The 18,688-nt window shown below is 41.8% G+C and overlaps 2 protein-coding genes across 2 annotated transcripts; both read right to left on the bottom strand.

Moving 5' to 3' along the window:
- Nucleotides 1–49: 49 nt before the first annotated feature.
- On the bottom strand, nucleotides 50–1,357 carry ptger1c (prostaglandin E receptor 1c (subtype EP1)). The gene is made up of 2 exons (XM_071916911.2): nucleotides 452–1,357; nucleotides 50–298 (listed from the first exon to the last, which is right to left on the bottom strand). The coding sequence occupies exons 1-2, from the start codon at nucleotides 1,355–1,357 to the stop codon at nucleotides 50–52; spliced, it is 1,155 nt and encodes a 384-aa protein (XP_071773012.2).
- Nucleotides 1,358–6,796: 5,439 nt separating this feature from the next.
- adgre5a (adhesion G protein-coupled receptor E5a) lies at nucleotides 6,797–16,670 on the bottom strand. Its single transcript, XM_078284805.1, has 19 exons — nucleotides 16,652–16,670; nucleotides 14,784–14,864; nucleotides 14,238–14,405; nucleotides 13,979–14,131; nucleotides 13,622–13,768; nucleotides 13,007–13,129; nucleotides 12,808–12,851; nucleotides 12,607–12,711; nucleotides 12,188–12,341; nucleotides 11,797–11,919; nucleotides 11,482–11,672; nucleotides 11,189–11,353; nucleotides 10,334–10,528; nucleotides 9,483–9,700; nucleotides 9,309–9,375; nucleotides 9,137–9,228; nucleotides 8,876–9,044; nucleotides 8,676–8,771; nucleotides 6,797–7,938 (listed from the first exon to the last, which is right to left on the bottom strand). The coding sequence occupies exons 1-19, from the start codon at nucleotides 16,656–16,658 to the stop codon at nucleotides 7,897–7,899; spliced, it is 2,340 nt and encodes a 779-aa protein (XP_078140931.1). The 5' UTR covers nucleotides 16,659–16,670; the 3' UTR covers nucleotides 6,797–7,896.
- Nucleotides 16,671–18,688: the final 2,018 nt, after the last annotated feature.

Genomic DNA, 18,688 nt, shown 5'->3' with positions numbered 1-18,688 from the left:
GAGGGAAATATTAATCTTTTGTAATCCATAAGACAAATGCTCAAGAGTGTCAATGCAGACTGGGGATCTGCCTGCGTGAGTCTGCACAGGAGCTGCCTGCTGCCGTAGTGGATCCCTCTGTGTGGAGGGCACAGCAAACTCTGTACAGCACTGCTCTCCTTAGTAAGATGTAAACCCAGGGGTCCAGGATCTGATTCCAGGAGGCCATACGTAAACCCAGTAGAGTTAACCCCTCTGGTTGAGGGACTGAGGCACTGGAGCTTTGGTAAAACTGCATCACTGACACAAGAATGTGGATCTGTTAATATAAGAGAGACACATAATCACTTATGAATGTAGTACTGTATCATTTACAATATTCAGAAACTATTAGGGACTGTAAATATACATCAAGTGGCTACTAAGGGTGGAAAAAACCTTTAAACAGCTGGTGTTAAGTGACAGTACTCACAAGAAAGAGACTCCAGCACACACAGGAAACCACAGTGATCACAGCCAACTGTGCCATCATCTCCACATCCAGTGAGCAGAAAGAGGAGGAAGAGGATGAGGATGAGGACGATGCATGACGGTGACACCGAGCCGCTGACTTTGGCTTAACATTGTGGGAGCTCACCCTGGCCTGCAGCAATGCCAGGCCACTTATGATGTTACAGAGCAGGGAGAGTGTGAGCGCTGTGAGGCCCAGACATGAGAAGGCCAGGGCCAGGTTGGTGTCCGCTGTAGATCGCGGGCCGTGGAGGGGCAAGAAACACCAGGTGCCGGGAAACTGGGGAGCGTAAGTGCCGACAGCGAATAGAGGCAGCGCTGCTAGCAGGAGGGCGAGAGAGGACAGAAGCAGCACAACTCGGCGGACGAGAGTCACTGTGATGGTGGCGGCGTGGAGCAGCGGCTGGGTGATGCCCACACAGCGCTCCACTGCCATGGCACAGCCCAGCAGCAAAGGGCACAAGCCAAAGAACACCATGCTTGCCCCAAAGATCTGGCAGAAAGTCTTGGCAGGCTCTATGGCATGCATTGCCACTTTGTACCTCTGACTATGATCCATGTGCACATACATGGCAAAGGCACCGGGGATCACGTGACCTCCGAGATCAGCCAATAGCAATGCCCCTGCCAACAGCAGAAACGGCGCTTTGGCTTGGCGGCGAAATCGGACGCGGGATTTGGCCAGGATGCCCAGAGCAGTGATGTTGGAGATGGCGCCAAAGGTCATGGTGAAGCAGGACATTCCTAAGCCTGAAGATCTGATGGGTAGCGAGGTGCTGCTATTTAGCAACAGGGGATTTGGGTATTCAGAGGAGTTGATCTCTGACTCGTGGTGGAGGATGGAAGGTGCAGAGGAGGGAGAAGCCATGATGCAGCAGAGAAGGTGTCCTCAGCTTCAGTGTCATCTACGGAGAATTACAGGCAAAGTTAAAACTACTTTCAATAAATATTTCTCCCGATCAGCACCTGTGCAGAGCCTGGTTGAATTGTTAAAGTCTTTGTGCATTGATTCAAAGCTATTGAGCCATAATTTCTAACTAATATCTTTACCTCATTCTGCTCTGCTAATTTCTAGGCATCTTAAGTAATTCATACACTGCGGTACAACAGAGAAATCTTAAATGCGCTATCATGCACTAATGAATGCTTTGACACATGCTTCACTGGGAAGCGCGATGATTGATTATTATAAGTACGTTTGGTCTGCCAATGGCTCTCGAGGATTTGGACCATAATTAGGAGAGCTGCTGTTGCACAGGCAGTAATGAAGAGGAGCCAGAGCCAGAGCCTCTTTCTTTTTCTGAAACTCTACCCACTGTTTTCCCTTACCCATCATTCAAGCACGGGCACATATGTGATTGCTTGGATTGAATGCCTGCATGCACTCTCACACAAGCAAACTCTCAGAAATATGAATAATCATGGGAATGACCCGTGAAAGCTGAGCATCCAACAATGGGATCATTTCTGTATCTCTTGTTCGGAGGATGTTTTAAGGATCAGAGGATTTTGTTGGCATTTCTGCCTTTATTAGACAGTCACAGTAGAGAAATTTGGAGAGAGACTGGGGGGTGACATGCGACAAAGGTCCCAGGCCAGATTCAAAACCTAAGATGTTGCGGTTAAATGGTAGGCGCCTTGGCCAGCTGAGCCACCAGGACCGTCCCACTGGAAGATTTTTAACAAATTGTTCAACAACTTCTACCAGCCCTGTAGTGTGGCAATGAAGGAAACTTGTGTAATTTTTGTTTCATGCTGCTTTCATGTGGTTTGTTTGCACAACATATCCTCTGACCAGACATTGTGTATGCCCGTTGCATGAAAATTGTTCTCCTTTTCAGCACATTTCTTGCACCTGTTTAACATCTTCGACCTGCCACAAACACACCTTGCTCATTTATCTTTTACCCTTTCTGGAACCTCACCATAACAGCTCCACAGCTGCTCTCTTTGACAGTTTCCTTAACTCATTACTTGGTTTCAGCCAGTGTTTTTGCTTTGGCTGAACTGTCATGATGCAATGAGTTTTTGTCAGTTTGTGGTGTATATGTGTGTGTGTGTGTGTGTGTGTGTGTGTGTGTGAGAGAGAGAGAGATAGAGATGGGTATAAAATATGGGATACAAAAACACCTCACAATAAATATCCTTTTCTTGAGTTGGGTACATCACATTTCCCTCGCTGATGCTTTGTGGGCAAGATATTGAAACCAAACTAGTGGAGAATTATGAGAATTATCAGTTTGAGGGAATCTGCCAACAACAGCCTTGCCTCTGCCTCTCTACTCAATGTCCAAACGTCTGCAAGAGGTTAATGAAGTCTCACTCTCCAGAATGATTTGAATCTCAGCCCGTCCACAGGGGCACAGCAGTGACGTGCACAGACTCTCTTAGAGACGGGGTGAAAATCATAAAAAGGACACTTTTCTCTAACAAAGCCCAGGGATTCCAGGGGCATGCTTTCCTGGGAAGAGATTTTTCAACACACTGCTTTTATAACTAATGTAACTAACTTCTGATGACTTCTGAGAAGGATTTTAAACTACTAACATTGATAAGAAAGTAAATTAAAAAAGTCATTAATGCAAATCTAGAGAAAAGTAAAAGTCCTGCCACAAAAGCAAATTTTTAGTCTGAAATAAGTTTATAGTACTATTGATACAAAAGTGTTTTCTTTGGTGGACTTTGCTTCTGATTCTATACACATTTTCCTTAGAGTTGGCATTTGAGTCTAGTTCCTGGGGTTTCAAAGAAAAAATAAATTATTTATCACCCTCTTGATGCTTTATGTGAAACTTAAGATGCTGCACTTTTTATTGAGTTTTTCCGGTCCGATATCTCTATTGAATTCCATAGTGATATTAAACTGTGTTTTCCCAATACTAGACAGTGACTAGAAAATGAACTCATCCCATTACCATCCCAAAATGAACCACAGTGGGCTTTATTATTCTAACAGAAAGTTCAACCTATACTTTTCAACGCCCCAAGAGAGTCATTTTCATAAGAGAAAGTTTTCACTCCTCAAGCAATTCAGCCCAAATAAAATAAGGGAGTAAATAAATAAATAAATACATTTTTTATTTTAGACTTTCACACTAATTTATACTTAAAATGTGCAATTTAAAGTCACAGACCCCCTGATGGGCGGAGAAGGCTGCTTGGTGCTTCAGTGAAAATTAATTACCTCCACTGCTCCCCTTATGTCCATGCCAGTACTGTACAGCAATACTTTTAATACATTTAATTTGTATTTTTTTCCACTTGCGTTCTCTCCCCTCTTGCCTTATCAACAGTCAGCGTACCAGCAGAGAGAACAGGCAGGTGACAGCTAACAAGCAGCAATTTCCCCGGGGAGTGTGAATACATGACAAGGGCTCTGCCTGATTAAAAGGATTTCAGGAGCTCCGTTCAGGACAGGCGGAATGTGACCAATGATGAAAGAAACTTGTCATGTCAAACCCATCATGTCATTTGCCATGCAAATGCTTCAGACGGACGAGTGATGCCGGCTACTGTATCTTTTCCCACACAACAAGCCTCTGTTACTCTGAATCTTGTTGACTTCTTATTACTTTATGTTTCAAACAAAGGGTTTCATTCCTCAACAACTACGGCGTGATCAAGATGCTAATAATAATTAGGGCTTACACAGAAAGTACAGAAAATTAGAAATGCCCTGCTAAAATTGGGTTAGTGCTCCTTTTGCACTATCCATTTTTCAATAGCCTCAATTGTCAAGGCTTCAAAATCCCTCTTTAACTTGTCTCCTCTCCCTCTCATACACCTCCCATTCATGACTAAAGTGGATTTAATAGACAAAATCATTAAGAGATCATAGCTTTCCTAGGGATTCACCTCGTTAGTCTATTTCATGGAAAGATAAAGTGTTCCTTATTTTGTATAGTCAGTCTATATTTCAGCTTTCACTGATTTACTACCAGATACAAATGTGTAAAGCATGTTATCAAAAAGTAAATGAACATGAGCGTGGTTATCAATAGTAAATGAAACTTACCTTTAGATGACTTGTTGATGAATTGTTTGGAATGGCACAGAACAGAGGAGAGAAGAAGAGTGTTACCCACCTGCTGCCTCAGCGTGTCTCTCCTGTCTGCAGAGCTGCCTGGTTCGCCACAGTCAATCATCCCTATTGTCCACACACACACACTCGTCTGCTCTCTGTCTCCCCTCTCCTCTTTCTCTGTCTCTCTGCCAGTCTCTCTTTCTCCCTGTCTGACTCTCTCTGTCTTCTGTGGCTGCTATCTTATCTCTACACGCTCGACCTTCCTCTCTGGATGTGTTCCCTCCATCCATTCATCTCCTCTGTTGCTCCTCTTTTAGTAAACTCTGAAACAGAGACGATGCCAGCCTTCACCTTCTTTTTGCTGTATATTGACGATATTGCGAGCAGTTGAACAGATGAGTTCAAAGTCTGCAACTGCTAAAATATTCTTATTTAATTGTCTTATTCTTCCTAAAACAATAAGACAATTGTTTCTGTTATTCAGTTTGGATAAATATCATCATCTACTGTCACATATAAAGATCTCTGGGCATAAAAGAGGACACAGAGACAGACATCAGAGGAGCTCGAAGGACCATGATGCTCTTTGCTTGCCTGGATGAAAGGTTACAAATCGTTTACACAAAGTCACCCCAACACAACACTGAACCTGGCGGATATTTTAGTAAATCTGATGTTTTTACTGAAGCTTTTCATATAGGAGGCTCAAGGAATGAAAGGTGCAGAATGGTTGCTCGCTTCAAAGAGAAACTGCTCCTGTGCTTCTGAAGAGATGCGGTCAGAAGCTGCACAGAAACCCTAGAGGTGCATCAACTTTGAGTCGAACAGGCTTTGCAAATGGCTAAAGAAGCAATACTCTGTTTCTTTTTTTGCAACTTATATTTTTATTGAAAATAATATGCATGAGTACAATTATACACCAACATGTCTCTTCCCCTTTTCCCTGTAATAAACCCCCCACCCCTCTAGGAAAAAAAATTAATAAATAAATAATAATAATAATAATAAAAATAAATGGGTTACATTCCACCTTGTCAACCATTACATGAGTAATCATCCCATCCATACTGTTACATGGGTGTAATTCAGATAGTCTAGACAGGATAGAAGACCAACAGGTTTATCAATGTTCAATCCCAGCTTTCTTCCATTTTTTCTCTCCAAATTGTTCACCTTTCATTAAATTGTGTGTTCTGTAATCTTAATGTGTGTGTTATTTTCTCCATTGAGTAGATTCCTCTTACAACAGTCAACCATTCTTTGCAAGTTGGAGGTTCTGTTTTGAGCCACCTTAACGTTAGAGCTTTTTCCACAATCACTAAGAGAATTTGTAGTAAATACTTTTTTTTTTTCCTGTCTTTCACTTCTTCTGGCCTAGCACCTAGAACGGCAATCATCGGGTTTCTTGGTAATGTAACATCAAAAACTCTTCAAAAAGTTATCTAAGGACACTCTCTCCAAGCACTTGTCTGATTTGGATCTTTCCTATTCACTATAAGAGGAGTTCTGAAAAAAATGGCTGACTATACTTTCCACAGGAACTCTCTCCAAGAGTTTTTATTTGTTACTTTGTGAGTTTCAGTGAAAATGTCAATCCAGACTACCTCACTAATCTAGTGTTTGAGTTGACTCTGTCTCATCTTCCCTGACACATCTAATGTGTTGCTGGGGCTACTTAAGGTTTGTTTTGCTCTGTTTTAAAAGTCAAGTACATGTTTTGAGATTCAGAGTTGCCTTTGAGACCGTCATGCCTCTGAGCCACTGGAGGAAATAAATAGGAATGAAGAGAAGAGAGGAGCAATGGAGCGATCTTCCATTTCCTCTGTCTGTATTGCTCTCTGCCCTTTGATTTGCAAGTTAACAAGCCGGATGAGCGTTGTAGCAGTAAGCAAAGAGCTATGGGACAGCGTGATAGACATGGATTACTGATAGAAGACAGCAGAAGGGTTAGAAAATCAATACGGGAGCGTGGGGTTAGTAATGACCTTGTGTTTGCTCTTTCGACAAAACTCTGAACTCTAATTCCTTCCTGTTGTCTGTTTCTGCCAATCTCTGCCTGAGTAGAATTTCAGTAAAGCCATCAATTCCCATTTCACAAACTGGGCTCTCTGACATGAAGATCCAGGGAGCAAAACAGGATATCTTTCTCCCTCAGATGTTAAAAACTCTAGATTTTTATTTTCTAGATTAAATGAATTATTTCAAAGGCAATAGTGGGGAGACCTTGGTGCCAGAGTGATATTTTTTTCCTAGAGAGGAATCAACGCTGAAAACAATTAACACTTAAAACATTTATTATAATAATTTACAATATGAAACATATAGAAAATGTAAATAGGGAATACAAAACAAAAAGATCATTATTTTGAGCAAAGAATGTGAAAAATTAACACAAACATAATTTGTTCTGTCCACATACCAGTGGTTCCAACAGAGTCAATATTCTGACAGACAATAATAACAATATTGAACATTCAAAGTTTAAGACACTGATTATCTATAATACACCCCATGTCTATTCATACATTTAAATCCAATACATTTAACATGCCTGGAGCAGGAATGCTGTAACCTGCTCAGCTTTATACAGAAATTTACAGCAATATACGCACAAATATACATTTCAAATCCATCTTTGTCTATTTAAACAATATTTTAAATACAGTGGAAAAAATATACAGAAGAGGAAAAAAGTAAAGGAAAAACAAACAAAAACACAAACGATAAGAAAAAAGTGCTTGCCTTTGTTAGAAAATCTTTCAGATTGTCTTTCAGATTGTCTTTGGTCCGATAAAGTACCTGGATGATTAGGTGAACCTGATTAAACCAGGTCTTGATAATATCAGTTTGCTGGATTTTTTGCGTCCAAAATCAGTCATATACATATTTTTTCCACACATGAAAATACATAGAAAACATTTGGAGAGTTTTGTCCCAAAATGCAATATCCCCCATTTGAAAACAAACAAACAAACAAACAAATTTTCACAAAATGTCTGGCATGAAAGTAAAGCACACTATGTGTTACTGTTTAAGTCATGGATCATCTTAACACCTTTGCTTAAATATTAGCATATGCAGGTTTTAAAGGATAGAATGATCTGTGTTTTTGAAATATTGACTGGTGAATTTCAGATCCCCCCCCCCAAAAAAAATAGATATATAGCATTTTGGAATGAAGTCCTTCATTTACAAAATATTACAGTTCTCTTAGACCAGCTTAAAATGTAAAGGCCAACTAATGCTAAAGAATAGTAGCCTACTATTCACAATATGTTGCAGCGAGCCAAACGTGTGTATTGGCTAAAACATGAGGACATTCACTGTAAATCTTCCAGGAGATGGAACACAAATTCATCGTTCCCAGGTCGTTCCTTCGCTCTTCAGATATGAGACTCTCCTGTGTTCTGGATGCTCTTGGATGTCTGAGGATGACAGAAGGTATTATATAGGCAACCCAATCAGTCATGATAGACTCACTCAGCGCTCTTTCATTATGCAGATTGGCTCTGCTCAATCACCAAGATACAACATGCTTCACTTCACACCACCTACTTTCCCTCCTTATCTCCGAGCTCCGGAAAAGAATTATAAGTTTGCTTTTGAAATGGCTCCAAAATTAGACTTTCACAAGGTCCTGCATCCATTATGTGTCTTAAATGTCTCTTAAGCAATCTAATTACAGAGGAAATGGTGAGACGGATCATATCTCACACTGTGCTGCTCACACCCACATTAATTGCTTAAATTAATGGGCTGATTTAAAAATACTGTTGCTTGGTGGACAATGCAGGCATCTTTCAACAATGAGAAATTAAAAATGTTGCTTCAAGTAGCCTGTGTATGTTCTGACTTTGTTGTTGTGCTTTGTGGTTGGAGATCTTTAGTTTCTAACCTCTTTGTATTTGTCTGCAGATGATGAAAATAGGTTTACAGTATAGCTTAAATACTTATGAGAATGAAATGATAACCCAATAAGTTATATATTATATATCATCATGAATTCAGCAAATCTCTAAGATTCTGTTGCATTTTGATGATACTGGTTAAGGTGGTGGTACTGTGTGCTGCTAAATTATTGGAGAATTCAGCTCAACATTACAGTCATTCTGCCTGCATCAGAGTCACTACAGTGAAATACTCAGTTTGTAAGACTGCTCACCTGTGCTTTGCTCGACTGGGAGGAACTGAACTCGGAGTACCTTTTCTTCTGAGGTGCACAGAAACTGGACAGGAAGCTTCCATACTCTTCCCTCACCTGCAGGGGGCAAAGGAGAATATTAATTGATCTGAATTCATAATTGTAGAGCTTATTGCTCATTTGCCTGCGCTCTTCTGATGTTTGGGAGGAGTGTGACAAACCTGCTTAGAAAGCAGACAGTGCATGACAAAGAGCAGGACCCCCTGCAGACTGCTGAGGATGGTGAACAGGTACGACATGGCTGCTGTGCCCCCCTCGAACTGGAAACAACCAAAGATCCACATGGTGCCCAGCACACACAGCTGAGCCACTGCCGTGATGGTGAACGCCCTGCAGGAGGCAACGAAGACACACATGGGTCAAATCTGAGGTACTGCAAGTATCAGCGTGAAATGTGTTTGGTTTGATTTTGATGAACTCACTTAATTTTCCGCAAGTTGTTTAGGTCGGGGTTCAAACTTGAGAACTTCTGTGCCAACTTCCACACAGTGATCAGAAAGAAGAAAATGTTTACCTGAAAGACAATGGAGATTATGTGTTAAAAACAAAAACTGAAGTCAATTTTAGAGGTATCACTCAACTCTTATTACTTACAATGATGATGAGACAGGCAGGACCGAAGAAACTCCAGATGAATGCACCTTCCAAGTTCAACCAGCAACTAGAATACATATCAAGACTTTATTGAGCAGGGCAGAGTCTTTCAAAGGTTAGATATTATTAAGGCATGAATTAGAAATAAGGCAAATGCCAGTAATGGGAACTCACTGTCTCTTGGTGCCGTATCCCTTGGCATTGACTATGGCAGAGATAGCGACAATTACAGCTGGGACTCCGTAGCCGCCTGCCATCATGTAGAGGCTTTTGAAGGTAGTGTTGAAGACCAGCACTACCATCCTGAAGAGCTGTACGCCCTCCAGACACATCCAGCAGAATGATGCCAGGTAGAAATAATGCAGCAGACCGGCTACCACTGCACAGCCGGTCTAATGTAGCAGGGAGAGAGAGGAGAGGATCAGGAACACAGCAGTGGAAATAACAGACAAAGGATGCTGAGAAGTGACAGAGAGGGAGAAACTGCTTACTGTACTGTTGTTTACAACTGTACAGCACACACATAAATCATTCAGTAGCTCTGCAGTTACTTCAAACATCTAGTCCCACACTGCAAAAAAAAATCCATCTTAACACGTCATTTAGTCTCATATTTAGCCTTCAGATCTTATTTTTCTTAAACCAAGAGAAAGATTCTGCTAGTTAGGTGAGATAACTCCACTTGTTTCCAATGCAGTTTAATTTGTTTCAGGAATTTTCTAGAAATGATTGTCAATATCATCAGAAAATCGTCAGAATAAGGCAGATCACTGCACTACTATCAAGAAAATGACACTTGATTCTACTAAATTCTTGAAACAAGTTGATTTGCATTGGAAACAAGTGAAATTATCTAACCTCACTGGCAGATTTTTTCAAATATTTTAAGAAAATTACGATTTTAGGACTCAATAATAGACTAAATGACTTGTTAAGATGGAGATTTTTTTCAGTGCACTCTGCATTGGAAGCAGTCTGCACACCCTTTGACAGAAATAGGATTTTGCCGCTGTGTTTGTATTTACACGGTTCTCTGTGCGGGAGATGCCTGCAAGGAAGACGAGGTTGGCGATGAAGAGGCTGATGCAGAGGTGCAGGTGAATGGTGGTCCGCGGACTCTGGATGGAGCGGACCAGCGAGAACGTGAGGATGCAGATGAAGAGGCACAGTAGAGACAGGGAGAGGCCCACCCAGGTGATCAGCTGCAACTCAAACGTGTCCTATTGGGAGAGAGGGAGGGAGGGAGGGATAGAGAGAGAGAGAGAGAGAGAGAGAGAGAGAGAAAGAAGGGTTACAACAATACATAAACAAGAACTGAACTTTGAGCTTGTGAGTGCTATCAGTATGGAGTCAGATTTGTCTCAAAAATAAATAAATGCACAAAACAAGTTTCATGACTCGTAAATAAACACGGATGATCACAAATGTATTTTCCTGTCCACAAACAAATGCCACCCAACTTGAATAAATGTCAAACTATTTATTCTACAAATAAATACAATGCAACTTGAATAAATGTGAAACAAGCCCACATATATAGTATATTTCCAAGTTGTAAGTTTATTTTTCCAAAGTTATATATTAATATTATAAAAATAGCATTTGAAGTGTTTACAGTATGCGAGTTTTTTTTTTGCATAAATTAACAGGTTGTCAAATCTGTATTCACAAATCACCCGACACCTGATGTGTGGATTCGGTTGCATTTATTTGTGGATTTTTGAGACGGTTCTGGCAGAGAGCAGTCCTCTGATCCACAAATGTGTTAGTTGTGATATACATTTGGGAAACTTGTTCTGTGCATTTATTTACTTTTGAGACAAATCTGACTCCGACTCATTTTATGGTGTGTAACCAGTGCAACAGAGAATTTTTTTTACCTCAATCTCATAGAGGGCCATGAGCACCGCAAAGCTGCTCAGATGGTTGCAGGAGCACACAGTGTATTCAGCGTTGGACTCCACAACGCTGCAGCCACGAGGCGACCACGCTCCACCCTCCTCCGTGGAATCCCAGTATACACAGGTGTGGTTGCTTTCGTTTGTCTGTGAAGCAGATTAAGGCACCAGTATGAACAGAGACTGCGACAGTTATCTCATTATAGATGTAACGTTCATCCCGATTGATCGTAGACTCCTGCATGCAAACATGGGGACTTTGCTTTCTTCCCTACCTGTTGCAGGTGGTAGAAAGTTAATATGACTGGCTCTTTGAGGTGGCTTGTGTCTCTGTTACTAACGGTCGCAGTCACCACTTTGGAGTTGATCTTGAAGGTTTTGTTGTATGGTGGCTTCATCCCACCGAAGAAGCCATCGGTGGAGTCTTCCAGGTTCTTATAGCTCAGCAGGGACACTGTTGTGAAGCCTGTAACAATCACACAGGGACACACTGGGTTAAGTGGACATTCATTCCCTTTAATGGACATCTATGGATTAAATGAGGTTATGAAAGTGGTTACAAGTGTGATAATTATGTTGATGATGATGACCTGGGTAGAAGGAGGCCTCTCCAGCGGCTGTCTCTGACTGGATATCCAGCTGGGCATGCTCAGAGGATAAAGTCACGGCTCCCTGGGGTAAGACCGCCCCCCTGCGTACCCAGAGCTCCAAATCTGGACCCAGACACACAGATCAGGCTTTACAAACATGCATTACTTGGCAGCACATAGATGACTTCAACAAATGAGAAATTTACGAGCCGTGCCTTGATGTGAAGTTACACAACTGACCTCTTGGAAGAACAAATTGTCTTTGTAATGGAACAAACAGTTATGACTGAGTTGCATGCCTCTCAGAGAACAGGAAAGCAAATACTAAAGCAAAAAAGCAAAGAAAGCGAAGATAAATTCTTCTGCTTCTGTATGTTGATTTGTTGTTAACCTGTGTGAGTGTTGGATCTGTTGGTCCCGGGGGGCTTGATGAACGGCCCTATCAGCCTCAGAGCGTTCTCCACCACGTCCAGAAAGGCGGAGACTTTCCTGTTATCATTGAAGGCTACGTTGGACAAGAGCCCATCTACCATAGACAACAGTCTCTACACAAGGGAGGAGGGGGAGGAGCAGCATGTGGGGGGAGAAAAGGGAGACAGAGTCAGACTGACAGAGACTTTCAGGCTGCATACCATCTCAGTTCAGCCTAAACAGACCACAGTGTTGTGCAAAGGCATGTCTACACCATGTGACAGAGCCGGGGGGGGGGGGGGGGGGGGGTAGCACCTCCTATTTCCGTGCTGGCTGTGGAGCACTGGCAGCTTTTTGTATATTCAAATTGCATTTCACTTCATTTTTGTGCAGAAATACCTGTAGAAGGCCCTCTCCATCCAGCTCTGTGGGACTTTCACTCTCAGTAAGCTCCAGACAGCTGGACGCCAACTGGCTCACAACGTCTTGTACACCTGGAAGTTTCTAGGAATCAGCGAATAAAATAGAGAGAGAGAAGTATGAAGCAGTGATTTTATTGGTATAGTGGATATTTTGAATATATGAATAGTGAGTGTATACCTCTTCCAGACTGTCCTCATGCTTGAATACATCACAGTTCAACACTGAGGAAACAGGAGGGGAGATTCATTGAACTGGCCATACCAGAGACATATTATGAGGATGCTACAGCACATAACTCATGAAAATGTGGTACTTGGAAACAAAACTGGTAACATAATGAATGTTTGAAAAAATTGAGTTGTACTGTAATTCTCACCAGTACAGCGGGACTCCTTGTTGCCATAGTTAGTGAACCCTGCATGGCACGCACAGTAATGGCCATTGTCTCCGCGGTGGCAGGTTCCATTTCCGCAGATTGTCTTATCAATCACACATGTGTCTAAAATGGAAGTGAATCAATGAGAGGAAAATGGTTTCACTGTGTGTTTCAATCATTACTAAGAGAACAATAAATGTCCTGGTCCACTCAAATGTTCATATCCAAAATGGTCCTTGACATTTCTTACTGCTCATAAAAATCCTGTTAGTGCATTGCCACTAAACTACATTGCAAAAATAGTCATCTTAGTAAGTCATTTTACTTGGTATTGAGTCCTAAAATCTCATTATCAGCTCAAAACCCCCCGAAAAGGGGAAAAAATCTGCCAGTGGGACGATATTATTTAACTTTTTCACTTGTTTCTAGAATTATCTTGAAATAAGGCAGATCACTCCACTATCCACTAACATTAAGATCATGTCACTTGATCCAAGAAAATTAATTCTTATGTCTTAAGAAAAAAAAAAAGATTTTAAGACTCAATACTAGATGAAATGAGTTGTTCAATTGTTTTTTTTTGCAGTGTCATGTCTGCATGTCATAGCACTTTACCTTCACATTGCTCCGCATTCCCTGAGAAATGAGATTTGCCAGATCTCAATCCAAAGCCGGTGTTGCAGACACAGTAGTAACTGCCCGGGGTGTTGAAGCACGCAGCATTCTGCCCACAAGGGTTTTCTTCTTGACATTCATCGATATCTATATGAGGAGGAGGAAGACATTTAGTGTAGATGAGAGCGGCTGAGAGAGGAAACCACCACACAGACACATAAGGTGTCATCTCATCTTTGAACACATATATCAAGATCACAAACAGTGTGTCACTGCTGCTCTTGGAAAGAACACTCACTAGTGAATCAAGCTTACCACATGCGCTGCTTATAGTGAGGGTGTTCGTTGGCATCTTACCTCTACATGTAACATTTTCACTCCTGCGAAAACTCTCTGCTCCACTACTGGAGATGAAGCCGGCATCACAAATGCAGGAGTAGAGTGGGATTGCGTTGTGACACTTGGCATTAGGTCCACAGATGTCTCCGGATTCCACACACTCATTGATATCTTAATGCAAAAGATAAGGACAGGCATTTCATATTTGGAGGAAACACAGACCAAACGTATGGAACAGTCTCTGCAGTCAGTGATGCAAAAGGACAAGGCCAGTTACCTTTACATGTTGCAGGTGTGCCGGCTGAAAAAGTCACACTCTGTGATGATGATATGTAACCGTCTTCACACTTGCAGTAGAAGCTGCCCTCCGTGTTTAAACAGGCTGCATTCTCCCCACATGGGTTAGCCTCAGGATAGTCCTCATCAGTAGCACATTCATCATAATCTAAGACCAAAAGCACAGAAAGAGGGATGTGGAAAGAAAGAAGGGCATCACAGAAATCAACGCTTGAATGAAAATACTTTAGAGATGAATCTAAATCTAAATGTGACCAAGCACCATTAACCCGAGCTCATTTAAATTTCACAGCAGACCCATTTCACATCAGAAAAAGTTTGGTGAAAATGTACTCTTTCAATTCAATCATTAATAATTCAAAACAATTCATACCATTTTAAACCTCTGAATGCAAAGATGAATAATTCATGAAAGCCACCAACAACAACAACAAAAAAAAACTACCTCCCACAACATGCCTGCTTTGTCATGTTGGGTCATGAGTAAGATATCCCAGGTTAGAATAAAAGCTTTTTTTTTTCATACCAACACATTCTTGGTCCTTGATGTTATATCCTATAGGGCAGGATGGGTATGACAGCACCATGGCCAGGGACAGGTGGAGAGCTGCAAGGCAAGCAGGAGCCTGTCAGCCTACAGTTCTACAATTTCAAGATATTTCAGTGGAGATACAGGCAAATTAAAGCGTCAATTTGACCACATGAATTACATCAGAAATGTTCCAAGTTTTAACAAGGCCCTGCAGAAAAAGGTAAATGCCCTCATTCTCTCTCCTCATTTCCTCAGATTGTTCCTACAGCATCTGCACACAGGTTTCGCCCACAATTCCCCCCCGAACTGTACGCTGGTGTCCGGAGAACTCTGCTTCCTCTGTATGAGGAAGCATCAGCTGGCATGGCACAAGCAGAAAATACCTTTATATCCTCAGGCTGTGAGGCTGCAGAGTCAGTTCTCTAAGTGACACCAGATGGGTGTAATGTGCCGATAACAGGAAGAGGGACTCAGGTTACATTTTTTTTCCCCCACCGCTTTTCTGTATTTACGTTGAATCCAGTCTGATTCTTAAAAGAAATAGCTAATTAATTCAGATGTTTGAATTAGGGACAAACTGTTGAGGCTGAACTGGTTCTGATGATGTCATTCAGTAAATGTAAAACCTACATAATATAAAATTTGACTGTGCACTCGTGATTTGTTCAGTTCCACTGCATCTGTGAGTGTGACAGGAACTTTCCAGTGGCCTCTCCAAAGGCTTTTCGGATAACTTCTGTCCCTGTGTGGACAGCTGGCATCATGGTGTAGACTGGGCAAAATGCAGAACCAGTGACAGAATGACCTCAAATGTGTATAATCACTCTGTAAAATCACCATTAGCATTGTGGAGCGTTTTTACTCATCACACTAGTGAGAATCTCTCAGTGTTGTCACCTTGTTGTGATTGCATGGCAACGCACAGTCAATGTTTCTTTGTCTGAAGGCAGATGTGTGTGTGTGTGTGTGTGTGTGTGTGTGTGTGTGTGTGTGCGTATATGTGTGTCTGTGTGTTATTGCGGACACTATCAGGCATCAGGCAAAGCGGGTGCTGTGAGATGAGCTCATCGTGTAAAAATATCTCTTTAAAGGCAGGGGAACAGAGGTCCTCTGTGGAGTGGGGCCCAGACAGTGGGTTATTTTTTGAAGAAAAGCTGCTGTGTTCAGCATCACTCTTTTTCTTTTTGCTCCCAATTTATTTGTCTTCCTTCCCTCACGCGGGCTTCAGGCTCCAAGTGCCTGTAAAAGTAAAGCTGAATTCTGAATTGTGACAATTTGTGTTTCTCACTTCTTTTTTTTTTATTATTTCAACAGTGTAACTTTTCCCAAGATTGCTGGTGGATTTTGGTCTCACTGGAAAGTTGTTTACAGAACTAACCGTACATACGTGAGCTGCTTGTGAATTGTGGTTTTCATATAGTCTGCTAAAAGATTTAATGACCAGATAGTAAACAAGTTATCAAAGACATTCAGCGATTGAGAGAGAAATAGAGGAAGAGAGAAGCCTGAGTATACGTCAGGCTTTTTTCCATCTTCAGTGAGACAGATCAGATTATGTGTCACTGACAAATATGATCATACAGTATGCTTCTGAACTTATAATTGAATTGAATACCAAAAGTTCCATACAATTTTGTTCTAATTTGTAACATTTCAGTCGTCTAAATCTCTTAAGCGTGCCGGCCCGTGTTGACCAAGAGAAACAGATCATTACCCACTTAAAAGTTAGTACTCGAAGTTCTGCTGCAGCCAGTTGGCTTCCCTCCTCCAACCACTGAATATTTTTTTCCCCCTCTTTCAGCACAGAAGATTTTCCACAGTGTCGGGGCTACTGTGTTTAACGGATGTCAGATGGGACTCACCCAGCATCAGGAGGTTCCCTCTGCTCGTCATGGTGAAGAGAGACCCGCTGTCCCTATCAGTAAAAAAAAAAAACCACCGGAGCGAAACCCTGGAAAACGTTCTCTTCTTTCAAATGATGTAGATCCCGCTCTCTTCTTTCCTTCTCGAGTTTTTCCCCCAAAAGTTTTCCCAGTTGTTTCACTGAAGTGAGAACCCGCAAAGGAATGACATCTGCATCCACCGGTCAAGTGAGGCTGCTGTGTGGGAGAAGTGCTGATATCACCAAATAAAAAATAAACAAAAACCCAAAACAGGCAGTCTCATCTCATGCCTTGGCCTCTCCCACACTCTCTGCCTCTTCCTCACTCTCTTGCTTTTTGAATCTCTGTCTGGGGAACTGACATGCTGGATTTTGTGGGCAGGGTTTCACTCTCTCTGAGTCACGCCTCTGAGAAAGGGGTGGGTGGTGGTGGTGGTGGTGGTGCCCTTCAGCAACTGCTGCCCTTGCCCTCTCCCTTGGGTGGGGGAGAGGGGAAGTGTCAAAACTCTCTACTATAGTTCCATAATGACCAATGTATGTATATGTATATATATATGCCTTATCCTCATCTCTCTATGCGTTTCTCCTCTGCTCCACACACACACACACACACACACCCACACACACACACACACACACACCCACACCCACACACACACACACACACACACACACACACACACACAGGTCATTGTTTTAGAGAGCGCTGATGATGATGACATGTATATGGCTTAGTCCTTTTTGCCTTTGACTGCATCTGCCCATAACAATATAACAATGGTAACAATTTTAAGCTTCATTTGGAAAGCCCAGAGGAACAAACATATACACACCTCCATTGGTCTATTTTCTCCACTCTCACATAGATGTATGAATTAAGTCTTCTGAGAGTGAGTTGGTTTTTCAAAAGTGAGTTTCCCATAAACTGTAGACAGACTTGTGTCTGCAATATGTGAACAACCACAGCAAGATTAGACACTGCTGCAACCTTTAGGTCATGGCTTGCTGTTAGTTTGCTGAAAAACCAGACATAGTAGTGAGAACTACAGAAGATAGTGCATTTACAATGAAGCAATTGTGGTAAATATCTTCTTTTTTTTTCTTCAGAAATTCTACAGTGGATCCCATGACTAGAACACTGAGCAATTTTACACTGATTAGCCGTTTAAAAGATTAAATGGTTAAAGACGTCTAGGCTAAAATGAGGCTAGATAGGGTTTAAAAGTTAATGTTCAATAGAAGTCTTCATCTTAGACTACGTTTTCTGGGGAATATGACAAAAATAAAGCATTATCTTGTACATATGGACTGCACTGGTGCATACTTTGGACATTTACAGCTTTGTTTATGCATTGTTTAAATATATAATAATGTATTTACTGCTTACAGCTGGGCTATATATAGCCAAAAAGCATCCTGGGCTATGAGAGCTAAAGCATATACGCAACATTGAAATGACGCCTATAGTGCTCAGAGGGAAGAAAGAGGAAATACAACTGCTGACTGTTACTGTACATAAAGAGACAGAATGTTCTTTTCTTCATCTCACCTTTTAGTTGTCGCTGTACCTGGGTCACATGTGTGCAACCCACAATGCACATGACCACACTGATATATAGACCCGGTTGTGGTGGGAGAGTTAAAAATGTGATGAAGCATTGATATGCTGTACGTGTTTGCAACAGTACCTCACAGAACAAAACAATCGTTGCGTTTTCATCGACTTTTCTTGCAAGGTCATTTTCAGGTCTGCCCATGAAATGTCCCACGGCTTTTGTCCAGCGCCGGACTCGTCATAGACGGGTAGAGTTAGTTATTATTTAAGTATTCCACACTTTTGAACAATGAGGTGGGCTTGGTGCTGTGTGGGCCTGGGAACATGGTGACAGACAGTAGGCATTTGGGACTGGTGTTACAGATCTGGGTGGCACAGTGGCTCTGTAGTTTAGCAATGCTGCCTCACTGGGTGCTGTGGTTTCCTCCCACAGTCCAAAAGTTGGGTTAGATTTTGCACATA

This window comes from Centroberyx gerrardi, chromosome 7 (genome assembly GCF_048128805.1).
Source record: "Centroberyx gerrardi isolate f3 chromosome 7, fCenGer3.hap1.cur.20231027, whole genome shotgun sequence".
NCBI classification, from domain to species: Eukaryota; Metazoa; Chordata; class Actinopteri; order Beryciformes; family Berycidae; genus Centroberyx; species Centroberyx gerrardi.
Note: the sequence above shows the minus strand (reverse complement) of the source record. Positions and strands in the feature narration are given on the sequence as shown.